This window comes from Simochromis diagramma, unplaced genomic scaffold, assembly GCF_900408965.1.
Source record: "Simochromis diagramma unplaced genomic scaffold, fSimDia1.1 OVJJ01000344.1, whole genome shotgun sequence".
Classification (NCBI taxonomy): Eukaryota; Metazoa; Chordata; class Actinopteri; order Cichliformes; family Cichlidae; genus Simochromis; species Simochromis diagramma.
Genome location: NW_024387375.1, coordinates 557,682 through 574,913, shown reverse-complemented (window position 1 = coordinate 574,913; position 17,232 = coordinate 557,682). Strand labels below are relative to the sequence as shown.

General features: G+C 43.2%; 1 protein-coding gene across 1 annotated transcript; it reads right to left on the bottom strand.

Moving 5' to 3' along the window:
* Nucleotides 1-1,290: 1,290 nt before the first annotated feature.
* LOC120719546 (E3 SUMO-protein ligase ZBED1-like) lies at nucleotides 1,291-4,558 on the bottom strand. Its single transcript, XM_040008827.1, has 3 exons — nucleotides 3,516-4,558; nucleotides 2,481-3,109; nucleotides 1,291-2,391 (listed from the first exon to the last, which is right to left on the bottom strand). The coding sequence occupies exons 1-3, from the start codon at nucleotides 3,985-3,987 to the stop codon at nucleotides 1,999-2,001; spliced, it is 1,494 nt and encodes a 497-aa protein (XP_039864761.1). The 5' UTR covers nucleotides 3,988-4,558; the 3' UTR covers nucleotides 1,291-1,998.
* Nucleotides 4,559-17,232: the final 12,674 nt, after the last annotated feature.

Sequence of the window (17,232 nt, the reverse complement as noted above, 5' to 3'; positions counted from 1 at the left end):
CTGAAATATTTTAATATTGTTTTTTACACATCATGAAAATATACGATTCTTCCAACTACCATATTAAAAAGTCAAACTCCCACCATGCTATTTCCATAGCTATTGTTGTGATGTTGATCAGGACGTATTTGTAACAGGAATTCCCTGAGCCCTGGTATTTCTCCTCGGTGAATAGCGATGCCCAGTGTACCACGCAGGTATGGCATAAGCTGAGGTGTTTGGAGCACATCAGGTACTGCTACTGTCCAGCTTTCACTGGCCATCCACTGTATGCCAGTTAGATTTTGCCTCACTACCTGTGAATTAGATTACACCTAATAGCATACATACACCTACACCCTCTATGAAGTGATATTGTAACTACAACTTCTTTAGTGACATTATCATGCAATTGAAGTCATTATTCATCTTCAAATGAATGACTGGTTTTCTGTACTCATTCAAATAGGATGTCATACATGTTTCACACAATATACTTTTGTGATTCAGACCTATGAAACTAGTAATAATTAAAGATTTGTATAGCCAAACCTCTTCCATAAGATTTATCACGCGACTGTAATGTTCAAAGACAATGACAACCCGAGCTGTGGATTTTTTCATAACATCAACAATCCTCCTGAGTTCATCTGTGTCTTTGTCCCAGGGTAAAACCTCGGTGTAGGCCAGGCAAGATTCACCCGAAAGACTCAGCTCAGACTGAAAGGATCTGGCTGCATGAAGTCCATAATCGTCATCAGTGACAAGCAGACCTACCCAAGTCCAGCCAAAGTGTTTTAGAATCTGAATCATAGCACGTACCTAAGTGTAAATGAAGAAACAAGAACAATTTTCCACATGATTATTTTTGCATCAGTTTCCAATGCACACCACAGCTTCATGGTCACAATTTAGCTTTTTCTCATACAAAAAAACTGTAACTGAAAAGTATATTGTTGCAAAGCAGGTAATTTCTTTAACCAGAATTCATTAGCTTTTCCATTTTAACTTTGTTGACAGATTTTCACCTGGAAAGCATCACTTGGGATCGTTCTAAAGAAGGATGGATACTTTTGATGGTCACTCAGGCAGGAACATGTGGCAAAATAACTCACCTGTTAAAAATAGAGACTATATGCAGTGATATCCAACATTTTTTTTTAACTTTGTCATGCATTGCTTTGTACAAGTGGTTCTACATTTGCTATTAAATGAAAACAATCAAAAAAAACTGTTACATGGTCAAGCAGAAAACTTACCATAGGTACTCTGTACAAACCTAAGACGCTGGAGATGGCAATAGAAGGTGTAGAGTAGGGCTGAACGATTATGGAAAATAATCTAATTGCGATTTTTTGCCCCAATATTGCGATTGCGATGCGATATGCGATTATTTTTTAAGGTCTTTGTCTTCTGTATTATTAAACAAAGACAAGCAATACATCATATAGTATGGCCAATACTATATTACATTAATTTTAAACTGTTCTTTCCTGGAAGACAGACCTCTGTTATGATGACATGAGGTGATGCATGAATTGATGACTGACATTTTTATTTAACTTCTTCAATCACAACAGTATATTTGAACATACACAATAGTTTATTTTTAGCTTACAAACATCTGAGCATAAAGTGCTGGCAAGGAACCCTGGTGTAAACATTAAAATGAAAGTCAGTACAATGTGCAGATTGCAGAAATATACATAAAAAAAAATCTGTGGCTTTACCACACTCAGTTTTTCGACATCTGTGAACTACTAGACAATCATTAAATTAAAAAATAATATTAAATAAATAAAACTAATAAATAAAAAATACACACATCTTACTGATCTCTGCAGTCAGTAACATTACACATAAAGTGCAAACATAATAGCAATTGTATAAACACACACACAAACACGCCTTTAAATTAAAACTGGCTGAACATCTTGATTATCTGCAGTAAGTAACAGCAACACAGCACAAACTAAAGTGCACAATGAGTATGGCTCAGCTAGCCATAATCATCCTAGCTCACAGGTTTTTTGCTAGGAAGACCAGCATATCTACTTTTGCTGGCTTTAAGGATGAGCGAGTGCAGGTCACTATATTCCCTCCAGTGCTGAACAGACGCTCTGAGGGGGCACTTGTGGCTGGCACACACAGATATTTGCGGGCCATCTTGCACAGTCGTGGAAAGTGAATGTTGTGCACCTTCCACCAGGCTAAGGGATCATCCTCTCCGTCAATGACAGGGGTCAACAGGTAACTATTTAACTCTGCCTCCACGACATCTTCAAGTGGCAGAGGCAAAGCTGAAGAGGCCGCACTGGTTTTAAAAAGACTACCAAGAGTCTTCTTTGCCTTTCCCCCAGAGGCCTGTGCACTTGGAGAATTTTGAGCAGTTTCAGTGCGAGACCTCTTCTCCTGCCAGATGGGAAGAGAGACATTAGTTTTGCAGTTAGCTTATATATAAATATTATGTGTTTGTGGAAATATAATTTTCAAGGATTTACCTGATTATGTGTACGTCTAGCCGATTCCACCATTTCTGTCTTCAGTCGGGCCTTAATGGCAGGAAGGTTGTCTGCGCTGATGTATTGCGTTTTGAACCTAGGGTCCATGAACGACGCAACATCCAAAAGCTCCTGGGTGTTGAGGTCACTATACTTGTCGTTGAGGTATGCCAGGACCTTGGTTTTAATTGATCTAGTCAGATCAGTGTCCTCAGCATCTACAGCCAAGACTGATGTTGCCAGAAGATGGAGAACTGGCTTGAGGTAGGAGATGCTAACATACTCTTCTCCAGAAAGAGCATCAGTAAATTCGGAGAGAGGATGCAGTGCCTTATGAATGGACTCCAACACTTCAGCATCCTGCCAGGTTGGGATGAGGGAGCGTGCATGTCGGTCACCTGTCAATACCTGCGATATGGCTTTCATCTGTTCCAGCACTCTGGCAATCATTTTCTCTTTGGACCCCCATCTTGTAGGGCACTCAGTAATGAGAGAGTGCTCAGGAAGCTTAAGCTCCTTCTGTGCCTCAGTGAGTGCTGCCTTTTTCTTCCAACTGTGCGAGAAGTGCCCCACCAACTTCTTGCACAGCCCAATTGCTCTTGATACTCTACCATCTTTGATTGCATTTTCTGGAGGGAAAAAAAAATAAAGTAAAAAGTAAAATTAGTGTTAGACATACAATTGCAGTTATGATGCAAGGTTTCACCATTTCTCTCTCTCTCTCAAATTCAAAGTTGCTTTATTAGCATGACTATGGGAACAGTGTTGCCAAAGCTATTGTTACATACATCATGACATACAAGAACATAAGACCATAAGACAAAAACAAAAAAGAAAATACATAAGAAGAGGTGGGTACATCAGTGTGGGGTTGACATAACATATCTAGAATTAACAGCAGTAAAGAACAAGATAAATAATAGTGTGGTGTGTTTGTGGGAGAGAGTGATACACAGGCTCGCGCATACATGCATGCACACGCACGCACGCACGCGCACACTCTCTCTCTCTCTCTCTCTCACGGCAGTAACTTACCAATAGCAAGATGTAATCTGTGTCCGAAACACTGGAGCCTGGTCCATTCGTTCAGCTGTGCTGCTTTCACCATATTTGACGCGTTGTCCGTCGTTATGCAGACAAGGTTGTCTTCAGGGAGATCCCAACACGCAAGCCCCTCTCTCAGGCCAGCAGCAATGTTTTCCCCTGTGTGGTCTTTGGGGAAGTAGGCCGTTTGTAGGCTGCGAGCTTCGAGGTGGAGGTCTTCGGTAATGTAATGCACCGTCAGACTTTGATAGGGCTCTGCTGTACGGCTTGACCACATGTCTGTTGTCGCCGCAAAAAACTCAACAGCCTTTAACTCCGCTGCAACCCTCCGCCTACATTGCATATGTAGCTCGGGTATTGCAGTCTGACTGAAATATGTGCGGGAGGGCATTCTGTACCTCTTATCCAGTGTAGTTACCAAATTATTGAACCCAGGCTTGGTCACCGTATTGACGGGCATCATGTCTTTCGCGATGCAGTGGGTTACTGCTTTGGTGATTTCCACGTGCCGTTTTGAAGTGCGTTCATATGGCGTAACACCTTCAAACAGTTCGGTCAGTGATCCTTGCCGAGTAACGTTACTAGGTTTATTCTGCACACTACTAGATTTTTTTTAGCCATACATCTATCATACTCTGTTTTGTGCTGAGTCTTAAGGTGCTGGTACAAATTCGTAGTGCTTCCCCGAGATGTAGAAACTCTACCAAGAGAGGTTTTACACAGTACCTGACTCTGTGCGACATCATCTCTTTTAAACCCAAAATATTCCCACACGGCTGATGTGCAGTTCCTCTTTGGTACTAGCATCCCCGCAGGCTCTGGTTCTGTTGAACCTGAGGCCATTGTGTAGGCTACAGCTTTGCTTGCTAGTTCACTCTTGGTAGACTGTTTCAAAACTTTGCTCCCCGTGTCACGTGACCAGAGTGCAGCCCCTGGTCGTGTCCAAATTCATGGGCTGCATCCTCCTGAGGACCCGGCCTTCGCGGTCTACGTAGGCCGGGAGTAAACGGCCGTGAAATTGGACGGTCTAGCCTTCTGATTAGCGTCACCGCTGTCTCGGTGGAGTTTTAATAAACTCGGCCGTCTGCTTCTTGCTATCTAAAATATAACCAGACACTGGTGTAAATTCTCGACTGTCTCATACTTCTGTTTAATAAGTTTTCTGTTTGACGTTTAGTCAGCTGTGTGAAAACCAAGGAGGAACCCACCCGGGGGATTAATAAAGTTTTATTTTATCTAATCTAATAACTTTAACCTCAGCCAAACCGATTTACTCACGAACAAACAAAACACTGAAAAAAGTCCAACAATAACATTTTTAGGTTGTCTAAGTGACTTATATATTACGTTTAACCCGAGCAGCGGAAGTCCGCGGTGATCTGAAAATGATGTGCCGGGAGTTGTGCCGTTCTCGGCCGCATCAGTAACCCTCGAGCTCCCGGCTAGCTATCGAGCTGGTGGGTAGCAGACGCCTCCGAAAATGTCGAAGCACTTTTGCAAATATGCAATATCTTGATAAACCGAGCAGATATTTGATGTTTACACAACTACTTTCTCGCCTGAAAATATGTTAAAAGTTTATTTTGTGACCCAGAAAGATTAATATGAGTAATTTTAAAACTTAGTAGCGGCCACCATTGTTGGAAACTGGAGTTTGGCTGGGCCGCGCTATGAATTCTGGGATATGGTAGGCCACAAAGGACACACCCGACCCATCCTTCAAATTCGGGGAAAAGGAGGACGCATTTGTCGGCTACATTCGGAGGAGTCTACGAATTTGGACAGCCTTCGGCGCGTCGCTGTGACGTAATCGGTCTACAAATGCGGCCTCAGGAGGATGCAGCCCATGAATTTGGACATAATCGCAGCCTTTGCGGTTAGAAAATTGCACTTGATCATGTTGCGATATTATCGCAAATGCGATATATCGTTCAGCCCTAGTGTAGAGGACGGATCACCCACAATCCCTACAACTGGAGGATTTCCAGAACATGTATCATTTAATATAATTTTCTCTTCTTGACTATTGGCTAATGATAATGCTGCACGGAATCCAATTCCAAGTTCTTGGCAGCTATCATACAGAGTATATCCCACAGTCACATTTGGTAGCAGGTTTGAGTTTCTGTTGATTTCATCAATAGCAAAGGCCATGGTTTGTGCGAGCTTAAATCCTAGGACATAAACACTAAGACAAGAAAAGGTTAATTATTGAAAAAATACATTTTCCTCAACATAGATATTTATCTAAGATACTTTACATGTGGCAAAATTACTTATTTTTATAGACAAATAAAGAAACTGAATAACAATTAACAGGATATTTTGATGAACAAATATAAATTTATAATTCAAGATACATGCATTTATCCTGAACGATTTTAAACTGAAAAGTACAGTTACCTTAGGCATGAATTAAAAACCCATATTTCCATTACAATAGTTTTCATTTCTTTTTTTTCTTTTTCTATGCTGTTTTCCTGTCATACTTACTCACTGTAAGTAGGCTGTTGGGGTTGTGAAGTAAAAGACGGAATAGCAACACTTGAAAAGAAGTGGATTTGAAACAGTCCCCCTAGAACCACATCTCCAGTCTTGTACATCCCATTTAGATCAAACTGTCCCTGTAACTGACATGAGAGGGAAAACTGAGAAGAGGATATGACCGAGGTAAAGTAGCAAGACAGCAAAACAAGCAAGAGCAAATTGGTTCTCATGACAGCTTTCTGAATTACTGATCCCAGTCATTAGGTTTTATTTCTATGTCATTCTCTTTTATTGACATTTTGTGTTGTTTAATCTTGCACACCACCCATTAAGGAAGAAGGGTGAGTATGGGTGGGGCCTAAAAGACTTGTCATTTGAGATATCTTGTTTTTCTATCCAGTAACTTAATTATTTACTACTGTGAGTTAATTAGTTATCAGCAAAAAATCGCTGAAGAGTGACATTTTTGTTTTGTTTATTTTTGTGTTTATAAGTGTCATAAAGGAAGAAGGAAGACCAAATCACATAAAATCTTATTTAATTTATACCAAGGTTTGTAACAACCCTTATTGTGATATAGCACCACTGGGGGGGGGGGGGGGTTTGCCCTGCTATTGTAGTAGCTGGGGGAGTCTCCTACTGGGTGTGTGAGTATAGTGTGGCAGCCATTACATGCTGCTCGTGTCTGTTCCGAGAGAGACCTCACCATTGTAACGGGCTGGCACGGGCGCCTACCCATTCCCGCACATGTACAGGGAGTGCAGAATTATTAGGCAAGTTGTATTTTTGAGGAATAATGTTATTATTGAATAACAACCATGTTCTCAATGAACCCAAAAAACTCATTAATATAAAAGCTGAATGGTTTTGGAAGTAGTTTTTAGTTTGTTTTTAGTTTTAGCTATTTTAGGGGGATATCTGTGTGTGCAGGTGACTATTACTGTGCATAATTATTAGGCAACTTAACAAAAAACAAATATATACCCATTTCAATTATTTATTTTTACCAGTGACACCAATATAACATCTCCACATTCACAAATATACATTTCTGACATTCAAAAACAAAACAAAAACAAATCAACGACCAATATAGCCACCTTTCTTTGCAAGGACACTCAAAAGCCTGCCATCCATGGATTCTGTCAGTGTTTTGATCTGTTCACCATCAACATTGCGTGCAGCAGCAACCACAGCCTCCCAGACACTGTTCAGAGAGGTGTACTGTTTTCCCTCCTTGTAAATTTCACATTTGATGATGGACCACAGGTTCTCAATGGGGTTCAGATCAGGTGAACAAGGAGGCCATGTCATTAGTTTTTCTTCTTTTATACCCTTTCTTGCCAGCCACGCTGTGGAGTACTTGGACGCGTGTGATGGAGCATTGTCCTGCATGAAAATCATGTTTTTCTTGAAGGATGCAGACTTCTTCCTGTACCACTGCTTGAAGAAGGTGTCTTCCAGAAACTGGCAGTAGGACTGGGAGTTGAGCTTGACTCCATCCTCAACCCGAAAAGGCCCCACAAGCTCATCTTTGATGATACCAGCCCAAACCAGTACTCCACCTCCACCTTGCTGGCGTCTGAGTTGGACTGGAGCTCTCTGCCCTTTACCAATCCAGCCACGGGCCCATCCATCTGGCCCATCAAGACTCACTCTCATTTCATCAGTCCATAAAACCTTAGAAAAATCAGTCTTGAGATATTTCTTGGCCCAGTCTTGACGTTTCAGCTTGTGTGTCTTGTTCAGTGGTGGTCGTCTTTCAGCCTTTCTTACCTTGGCCATGTCTCTGAGTATTGCACACCTTGTGCTTTTGGGCACTCCAGTGATGTTACAGCTCTGAAATATGGCCAAACTGGTGGCAAGTGGCATCTTGGCAGCTGCACGCTTGACTTTTCTCAGTTCATGGGTAGTTATTTTGCGCCTTGGTTTTTCCACACGCTTCTTGCGACCCTGTTGACTATTGTGAATGAAACGCTTGATTGTTCGATGATCACGCTTCAGAAGCTTTGCAATTTTGAGACTGCTGCATCCCTCTGCAAGATATCTCACTATTTTTGACTTTTCTGAGCCTGTCAAGTCCTTCTTTTGACCCATTTTGTCAAAGGAAAGGAAGTTGCCTAATAATTATGCACACCTGATATAGGGTGTTGATGTCATTAGACCACACCCCTTCTCATTACAGAGATGCACATCACCTAATATGCTTAATTGGTAGTAGGCTTTCGAGCCTATACAGCTTGGAGTAAGACAACATGCATGAAGAGGATGATGTGGACAAAATACTCATTTGCCTAATAATTCTGCACTCCCTGTATGTAGAGCCATGGAGACCTGGCTTGTATGGTCTTATGTTGCTGACATCAAATAAAGGTCTGTTGTTCGATTTAACCGACTGGCCTCGAGTTGTCCAGCTAATCTCCGCACCACATGCCCGCTGGACCTGCTAGTAGGGCTGGCCAATATGGCCTAAAATCCATATCGCTGTATAATTTGAAGCACGTGCGGTAATGATATATATCACGATATATTCTTTTCTTCTGTATAACATATTTTATTATTATATTATTATTATTTATATTTATAAGGCACACTTAAAATCCTTTAATTTTCTCAAAAATCGAGAGTGTGCCTTATGTATGAATTCTGGTTGTGCTTACTGGCCTCGAACCGATTTTGGCATGCAGAAATCTGTTAATCAGAATCAGAATACTTTATTAATCCCGAAGGAAATTAGGGTTACAGCAGGCAGCACGCTAATGGCACATGCGCACTTACAAAGGAACCTTCTGACCAATGTTACACAAACATCATATTGGGGAGACATGCCAGAAGGTAGGCTGATAGGAAAAAAACAACGAAAATACATAACATGAGGTAAGAGGAGGAGAAAAAAAACTCCACTCAGACTGAGCTCCTAGTGGGAGAACAGTTTGATAACAGAAAAAACACCTCAGCACAAAAAGCACATGACTATCAATACACCATAGAAACACAAGACAAGCAACAGGGGCGGGTAAAGGGTAAGAGAAAGCCGGTGTAGACAGCGCATCCGATCCTACAGCATGTCTGCGCTGGTCCAGTCGACTGCCATCTTCCCTGGTAGGGCACAAGCATCAAAGGCATTTGGAAAGGGAGGGGGGATGAGTGTGTGTATATCAGTGTATATGTATGTGTGTGTGTGTGTCCAGAGTTCAGCTGAGACAGTGTCCTTCGCCCCACCAGGCTAAGTAAACAGTCTTCCAGCCAACCCAGGTGGCCTTGCATGGAATGGGAAGGAACAGTCTAAACACAGTCGTTATCAGGGAGTTGTTTGTTTGGCTCCAGCCTTGAGCCCGCAGCTGGCGCCGGAGGGGTAGCCGCATTATGATGGCGATTTTCTTTTCCAACAACTCATGAGAATTTCGAGCTGTTTTTTAGTTGGATAGCTGCTAGTTCCTCCATGATGTTATTTACCTTCAGTTCCGTGGTCTAGTCGCTCTTTTGCTCACAGAGCAGATTCTGAGACCTCACGACTGCAGCCAACTGATCCGTGATGTATTCCAGCTTCCGCCCATAGGTGTTGATTTGAGCGGATTCTTCCCTGATGTATCCCAATATCCGCTCAGAGATGTTGTTCTGAGTATCCACTGCAGCCGCAATCGCCTCCAAGCTCTCAACCATGCTCCCGTCTGTGAGCCCTGTCTGAAAAACCGCACCTCGTCCCGTCAATTCAATCTCAGCGGGCAGCTTTGTGGGGGTTTGAACAGCCGGTTCCGCTTTTATTCTCCGATAAGCAAGGGCCAAGCCAGCTCCGATCAGCAAGAACCCTGTTACCATGGTTCCGAATAGGTAGATATCTGCAGCGTCCTCGACCGACGGTCCCGCCAGGCACACGATCCTCCATTTCTGCCACCCGTCCATCGTGTACCTGGCAGGGAAAGTCCCTCCAGGGCACTCGGGCTCTCCCAAGCCCAGACTTCTCGTTGAGAAAAGGCTGACAATAGCATTCAGAGACCAATTGATCAAATCCATAGTTCTCTTTAGGTTTTAGACACAGACTGTGAAAGAGTGTTCCAGGGAAGTGAAAAAAAAACATGAGACAAGACAAGGACATATGCAGCTAAGCAGGGAAGATAGGGGAAAGGAGGAGAGGAGAAAAGTGCGACCGCCTTCGCTGAGAGCTAAAGAAGCTAAAAAATGTTTAAGTACAACTTTGGTAAGCCGCACTGCTTGATGGATTGTCAGAGCATTACGGCTGCCGTAATGAGGAGCTTTGCGGAGTAATCTGGGTCCAAAACTTCGTCCACTTCAGGTCCCAAAGTCAAACGAACACTGAGAGTTAAAAACTGTCTAAATTCTTTCATCTTTAATAAAGTCATTAGCGTTGCTGCTTTACCAGGTGTAACAATTAAGTTTAACATTCAGGCATCCATGAAAACAGAATTTATTAAATTTAACGGAGTTAGAAGTTAACAGGAAGTTAGCTCGCTAGTTTCCACCTAAACATAACATACCATGTTCTGACTGAGAGATTTTTGAAACGAATTAAAACGTACAGCTCTGCTACCACTTCCGACATAAATGAAGACAGAAAACTAAACAGCAGTGGCGTTTGCAGGGTTACTGAAATTGGACTACCTGGTATATAATGTTGTGCTACGTGATTGCGAGCGACACAGCTGTGTTAGCATAACATTAGCACAGTGATGCTGGAGGATGAACGCCAACTTTTTTTCCACTCGATAAAAGTTAACGTGACGGATTCTGGTGGTCAAGGACAAATGCAATCGCATAGCATACACGGGGCAAACTTCAGTCAGGAGAACAACTGAGATTATTCATCCACAATACAAGGTTAGTTATTAATACTGTATACTGCAACAACATGTGTTAATTTGGGTTGAACCCAGGACTGTATAGGCGTTGGCTGAATAGCAGTGGTGTTCACCTTGGGGTGTCGGTCAGAACACACAGGATGCACAGATAAAGGTTATACCGTCTTTACTGTGATTCCTCAGCTTAACAGCACAGTACAGCAACACAGTAATGCAACCGCAGGCTTACAGAGTGGTGAGGGGTGTGGGTGTGTGGTCTGTGAACAGAACATATACAGAATACTGAATGTAATAAACATCTAAGTCATGAATTATGATGCATTAGCGTTCTTCGAATCCAACCAGAACTACAAATGGGAATTCCTATATGAACATCTACATGCACGAGTTTCATACACTACTCCCAAACCCTTACAGTACATGACATTGATTGCCAATACCCCCAACAACAATATATCACAAACACCAAATCGTTTAGCTTACAGCTAGCAGGTATGTAGCATAACAGGTAGCATTAGTAGCATGAACTAGCCACATAGCGAACAGGTCGATACACATTGAACTTCTACATCCACTAAATGTCTAATTGGCATAAAAGACTAAAACTGTCTTTTCCAGGCATGGCTCCGCGTCTACTCACAGTTCTTTAGCGACGCACACAACTCACACCATGTGTAGACATCCCCTGCAGAGTCAGTCTGCCAGGTGGCTCTTGCTATGTGTTAGCTCCAACTCTGATCACTGGAACATGTGCTCAATAGTACAACTGTGCTCTCTCGCCACAAGGGGGCTCCCCCACAGCTGACAGCCTTTCCAACAACATGGGAATAGAACAGCTGCGAGAGAATTCAACAATGTTACATGTTAATGTTAATGAATCAATGTTACAGAAGTGGAGGAAGCGCAGTTTTTGTCTTTCCCCATATTTCAAAAGTGCTTCATCTCTTTGCTATGACTGTCGCCCGGCATAATTTGCAGATGATAATGGTTGCAACCGCTGCTTTTGGTCAAAACAGGCGCAGCTTGATGACATCATCAACATGCGCTATCGCGGTAGAGCGGTATAGTCAAAATCTCTATCGTTGGCCAAATTTATATTGTTTCTATTGTATATCGTTTATATGGCCCACCCCTACCTGCTAGCCGCTTCTTCCTCGGCAGACTGCTGTTACAAACTGGCGGCTGAACAGGGACTGTTACAGGTTTGTGTTCAAAAAGGCCATATTAAAAGCTTCCACTCTAAAACTGAGTTGAAACAGAAAATAAAACAGTTGAGGGCATCAAAAAATCCAGTGCATGGGTAGGAAGCTGACTGCAAAGGGCAAGAGGAAACTGGAAACGTTAGTCGATGTGGAAGAGTGTCCTGAGGGCAAACCAGAATTGAGGGCTAGTCCAAGGGATGACCAAGTTCAGGGGCACAGCCTGTAGGCAAAACTGGGCTAAGAAACCTCTCTGGAAGTCGAGTAGCCGGTTACCAAGATTACGTGAAGTACCCTCAGAAGTTCTGCTAGATGATGTTAATGCAGCACTACGGACAATACCTACAACCACGATTACCGACACTAACAAGCTGATCTACAATACGGCAGCAGTGATCAGTGAGATGCTTGGCTACAAGTTGAACAGCCACAAGGGGCAGTACCCTCCATGGAGAAGGAGGCTAGAGGGCAAGATCAAAGTAGCACGGAGGGAGGTTAGCCAACTAACGGAGGTGCAGAAAGGTGCGACAAAGAAGGTGCATAAGAAATACAGCAAGCTGTCCATACCTGAGGCCTTGGAAACTGCCAAGCAAAGACTCACAGCCTTGGCCAGCCGCTTGAGGAGGTACACCAGAGAGATAGAAGGCAGGAGAATAAACCAGCTGTTCTCCACAGAACCAGCAAAGGTGTACTCTCAGTGGCAAGGGAACAATAATAATAAGAGAACAGCACCACCAAGGCTGGAGACGGAGCAATACTGGAAGAGCATATGGGAGAAGGACGCAACCCATAACGGCAATGCTCAGTGGCTAGTGGATCTGAGGGCAGACCACAGCGACCTCCCTGAACAGGGTCCAGTAACCATCACAGTGGCAGATATCCAAGAAAGGGTCTCCAGTATGAAGAGTTGGACAGCACCAGGGCCCGACATGGTTCACGCCTACTGGCTAAAGAAGCTGACTGCACTCCACGAGCGTCTGGCAGCACAAATGAACCAGCTGCTAGTTAACGAGAGACACCCGGAATGGCTAACCGAAGGTCGGACGGTCCTGATCCCCAAGGACCCCAAGAAGGGACCGGTCCCCTCCAACTACCGACCAATAACCTGCCTCAGTACTACATGGAAGCTCCTGTCAGGCAGCATATCGGCTAAGATGAACAGGCACATGGGTCAATACATGAGCGGGATACAGAAAGGAATTGGCAAGAATACCAGAGGCGCAAAACACCAGCTACTGGTAGACAGAACAGTCAGCCGAGACTGCAAGACCAGACTGACCAACCTGTGCACTGCCTGGATTGATTACAAGAAGGCCTATGACTCAATGCCCCACAGCTGGATACTGGAATGCCTAGAATTGTACAAGATCAATGGGACCCTAAGAGCCTTCATCAGGAACTCAATGGGGATGTGGCGTACAACACTAGAGGCCAACTCCAAGCCCATAGCACAAGTCACCATCAAGTGCGGGATCTACCAAGGAGATGCTCTGTCCCCACTGCTGTTCTGCATAGGCCTGAACCCCCTCAGTGAGATCATTAACAAGACTGGCTACGGATACCGACTACGGAACGGAGCAGTTGTCAGCCACCTCCTGTACATGGATGACATCAAGCTGTATGCCAAGAGTGAACGAGACATCGATTCACTGATCCACACTACGAGGCTATACAGCAATGACATTGGAATGTCGTTCGGACTGGAGAAGTGTAGTCGGATGGTAACAAAGAGAGGGAAGGTAGTCAGAACTGAGGGGATTGAACTACCAGAAGGCAACATTGCAGACATAGAGGACAGTTACAAGTACCTGGGGATCCCGCAGGCAAATGGGAACCATGAAGAGGCCGCTAGAAAGGCTGCAACCACCAAGTACCTGCAGAGGGTCAGGCAAGTCCTGAGGAGTCAGCTGAATGGTAAGAACAAGATCCGGGCCATCAACACGTACGCCCTGCCCGTGATCAGGTACCCTGCTGGGGTAATAGGCTGGCCAAAGGAGGAGATAGAAGCCACTGACATAAAGACAAGAAAGCTCCTTACCATGCATGGAGGGTTTCACCCCAAGTCCAGCACCCTGAGGCTGTACGCTAAGCGGAAGGAAGGGGGCCGGGGACTGATGAGTGTCAGCACCAGAGTCCAGGATGAGACAACGAACATCCAAGAATACATTGGGAAGATGGCCCCAACTGACCGAGTGCTCAGTGAATACCTCAGGCAGCAGAAACCCAAGAAAGAGGAGGGAGACGAGGAACCATCATGGAAGGACAGGCCCCTGCACGGTATGTACCACCGGCAGATAGAGGAGGTGGCTGATATCCAGAAATCCTACCAGTGGCTGGACAAAGCTGGACTGAAAGACAGCACAGAGGCACTAATCATGGCAGCACAAGAAAAAGCTCTGAGTACAAGATCCATAGAGGCTGGGGTCTATCACACCAGGCAAGACCCCAGGTGCAGGCTGTGTAAAGATGCCCCAGAGACAATCCAGCACATAACAGCAGGGTGCAAGATGCTAGCAGGCAAGGCATACATGGAACGCCATAACCAAGTGGCCGGCATAGTGTACAGGAACATCTGTGCCGAGTATAACCTGGAAGTCCCGAGGTCAAAATGGGAGATGCCCCCAAGGGTGGTGGAGAATGACCGAGCTAAGATCCTGTGGGACTTCCAGATACAGACGGACAAAATGGTGGTGGCTAACCAACCGGACATAGTGGTGGTAGACAAACAGAAGAAGACGGCCGTAGTGATCGATGTAGCGGTTCCGAATGACAGCAATATCAGGAAGAAGGAACACGAGAAGCTGGAGAAATACCAAGGGCTCAGAGAAGAGCTCGAGAGGATGTGGAGGGTGAAGGTAACGGTGGTCCCCGTGGTAATCGGAGCACTAGGTGCGGTGACTCCCAAGCTAGGCGAGTGGCTCCAGCAGATCCCGGGAATAACATCGGAGATCTCTGTCCAGAAGAGCGCAGTCCTGGGAACAGCTAAGATATTGCGCAGGACCCTCAAGCTCCCAGGCCTCTGGTAGAGGACCCGAGCTTGAAGGATAAACCGCCCGCAGGGGCATGCTGGGTGTTTATATATATATATGTGTTATAGTGGAAAAAAGAAGCCAGTTTCCTCCATACCATTTTTTTTAATTTAAAAAGAATGTTTTTGTTTTTTTCTGAACATAGGCTACTGTCTTTCTTTCTTTCTGTTATGGGTATGAGTAGATGAATCACTGCATTTGCACTCCGAGGAGGGTGCCGTTAAAACAGAGCTATAATTTTTCTCTTAGCTTCAACCAACATTATTAGCAAATTTACTCATGGGCAGTGCTGGGCAAGTTATTTGAAAAAGTAATTAATTATAGTTACTAGTTACTTCTTCAAAAAAGTAACTGAGTTAGTAACTGAGTTAGAAAATTCTAGAAGTAATTAATTATTTGAAAAGTAACTATTGTGTTACCTTAAAAAAATGTTTAACCCTCTGGGGTCCAGGGTATACTTGGCCATTTTTCACTACTTTTGATTTTACCTCTACATTTCACCTTTAAAAATTATTTACTTTGCCTTGTTTGGTATCATTCTTTTCAGCACAACCTCACGTGTCTGAATTTACAGTTATGTTGTCATTTTGACATATTGTATTAACACAATTGATCTAAAATCAGACAAAAAACATAAAATCTGAGTAGAAAGTTATATTTTTTACTGTAACAACCACAAACATGCTTATTGAATCATATTTCATAATTTTAAATGCAAATATAAATTGTCAATTTTAAAATCCTATGCACAAGTTTTGCAAACAAAAAAGTTATTTGCAGCCATTTACCTTTTACCCTTTTTTTAAAAGAATCATTTCAAACTATTTACATAGCAATGAGGTGTTCTGCATTCAATAAGGTGCCACACAAATTATTTGTGCCACTCCAAAAAACTAATTTCTGTCCACTAAAAGGAGAATAACAAGCCTGATACCTGCAGGTCTAACAGCAGCAGGTATATCACTCATCCTGGTTTCATTCAGCAGTCGCCTCATTGTTCTGGCACACAACACAAAACTATCCACAACACTACACACTGACTACACAAGACAACACAGACAACACACTCCAAACATGCTAAACGTCACAAATCTCTCACTCTCAAAACTTCCCTCTCTTCCTAAACAACCAAATTTTATGTTGCCATATCATTTTTTGATTGGTTGACATGGTACATTTTCACCAAAACGAACGGGCTGTTTTTTGTTTTGTTTTTTTATTTTTTGGTCATAAGCAGAGAGTGCTTGCTAGCGCTGTCCTTAGTAAACGTGGTGAAACTATTCAGGAAAAACACATATATATTGTTTATCATGACTCTGGTTTTATGTGGCCTATCAACACAATTTAAAAATTGGTATATATCACCTTGTTGCTTTGTCATCTTAAAGTGGTCGGGTGATTGGCTTACCATGACTGCTATATTCTTCCTCAGCCAAACAGCAGCACTCATGCGATTGTTTTGCCCCCTTAGCTCCAGGTGTTGTGCCAAAAAGTGATCGTCTACCAGAGGGTGATTGCGGCCCGCAGGAGAGTGTGCAGGTGCTTAAAGCTAGTGATGGGATTTCCGGCTCTTTTTAGAGGTCCGGCTCTTTTGGTTCGGCTCACTAAAAAGAGCCGGCTCTTTCGGCTCCGAACCGGCTCTTCAGATTGTTTTGTTGCTTTAATTAATTTATTATTAACAATAATATAAACCTATCCACAAAAGGAATTACTAACGTAAAAAAAGTGGTTTTATTTATATATGTTTATATATAAATATATGCGGTGGCACCTAGAGACAAAACACGTACAAACTCCAAAACACATTTCTAGCATGAACTGAACTTCCAAAGCAAAGCTACTAGATCACTTAAATTACACAATTGAAAGCATGTATGTATTGTTTGTGTATTCATACACAAGCACTCATATATATTCAAATAATTAAAAAAAAAAGTTCATTTACCTGTTACTACCACACATCAAATCCGGTCGTTGGTACTTGCTGGCTTGTGTAGCCACAAGATAACAAAAGCTAAACACTGCGCCCAGCATCCTGGAGCACTTCTGTTGTCTTTTGTATGTGTTTTGAGTTTTTATATGCTTCTAAGTTTTTACGTGCTTATGAGTTTTTATGTGTTTTGTAGTTTTTACGTGTTTTGGAGTTTGTACGTGTTTTTACGTGTTTTGGAGTTTG

What these genes read in the sequence shown, in the direction of transcription:
- LOC120719546 (XM_040008827.1), bottom strand. Translation starts at nt 3,987, where the DNA reads ATGATGCCCGTCAATACGGTGACCAAGCCTGGGTTCAATAATTTGGTA. An exon ending in CAGATTACATCTTGCTATTG is followed by an intron (nt 3,110 to 3,515) that starts GTAAGTTACTGC and finishes TTTTCCCTCCAG; the next exon opens with AAAATGCAATCAAAGATGGT. An exon ending in CTAGACGTACACATAATCAG is followed by an intron (nt 2,392 to 2,480) that starts GTAAATCCTTGA and finishes CCCATCTGGCAG; the next exon opens with GAGAAGAGGTCTCGCACTGA.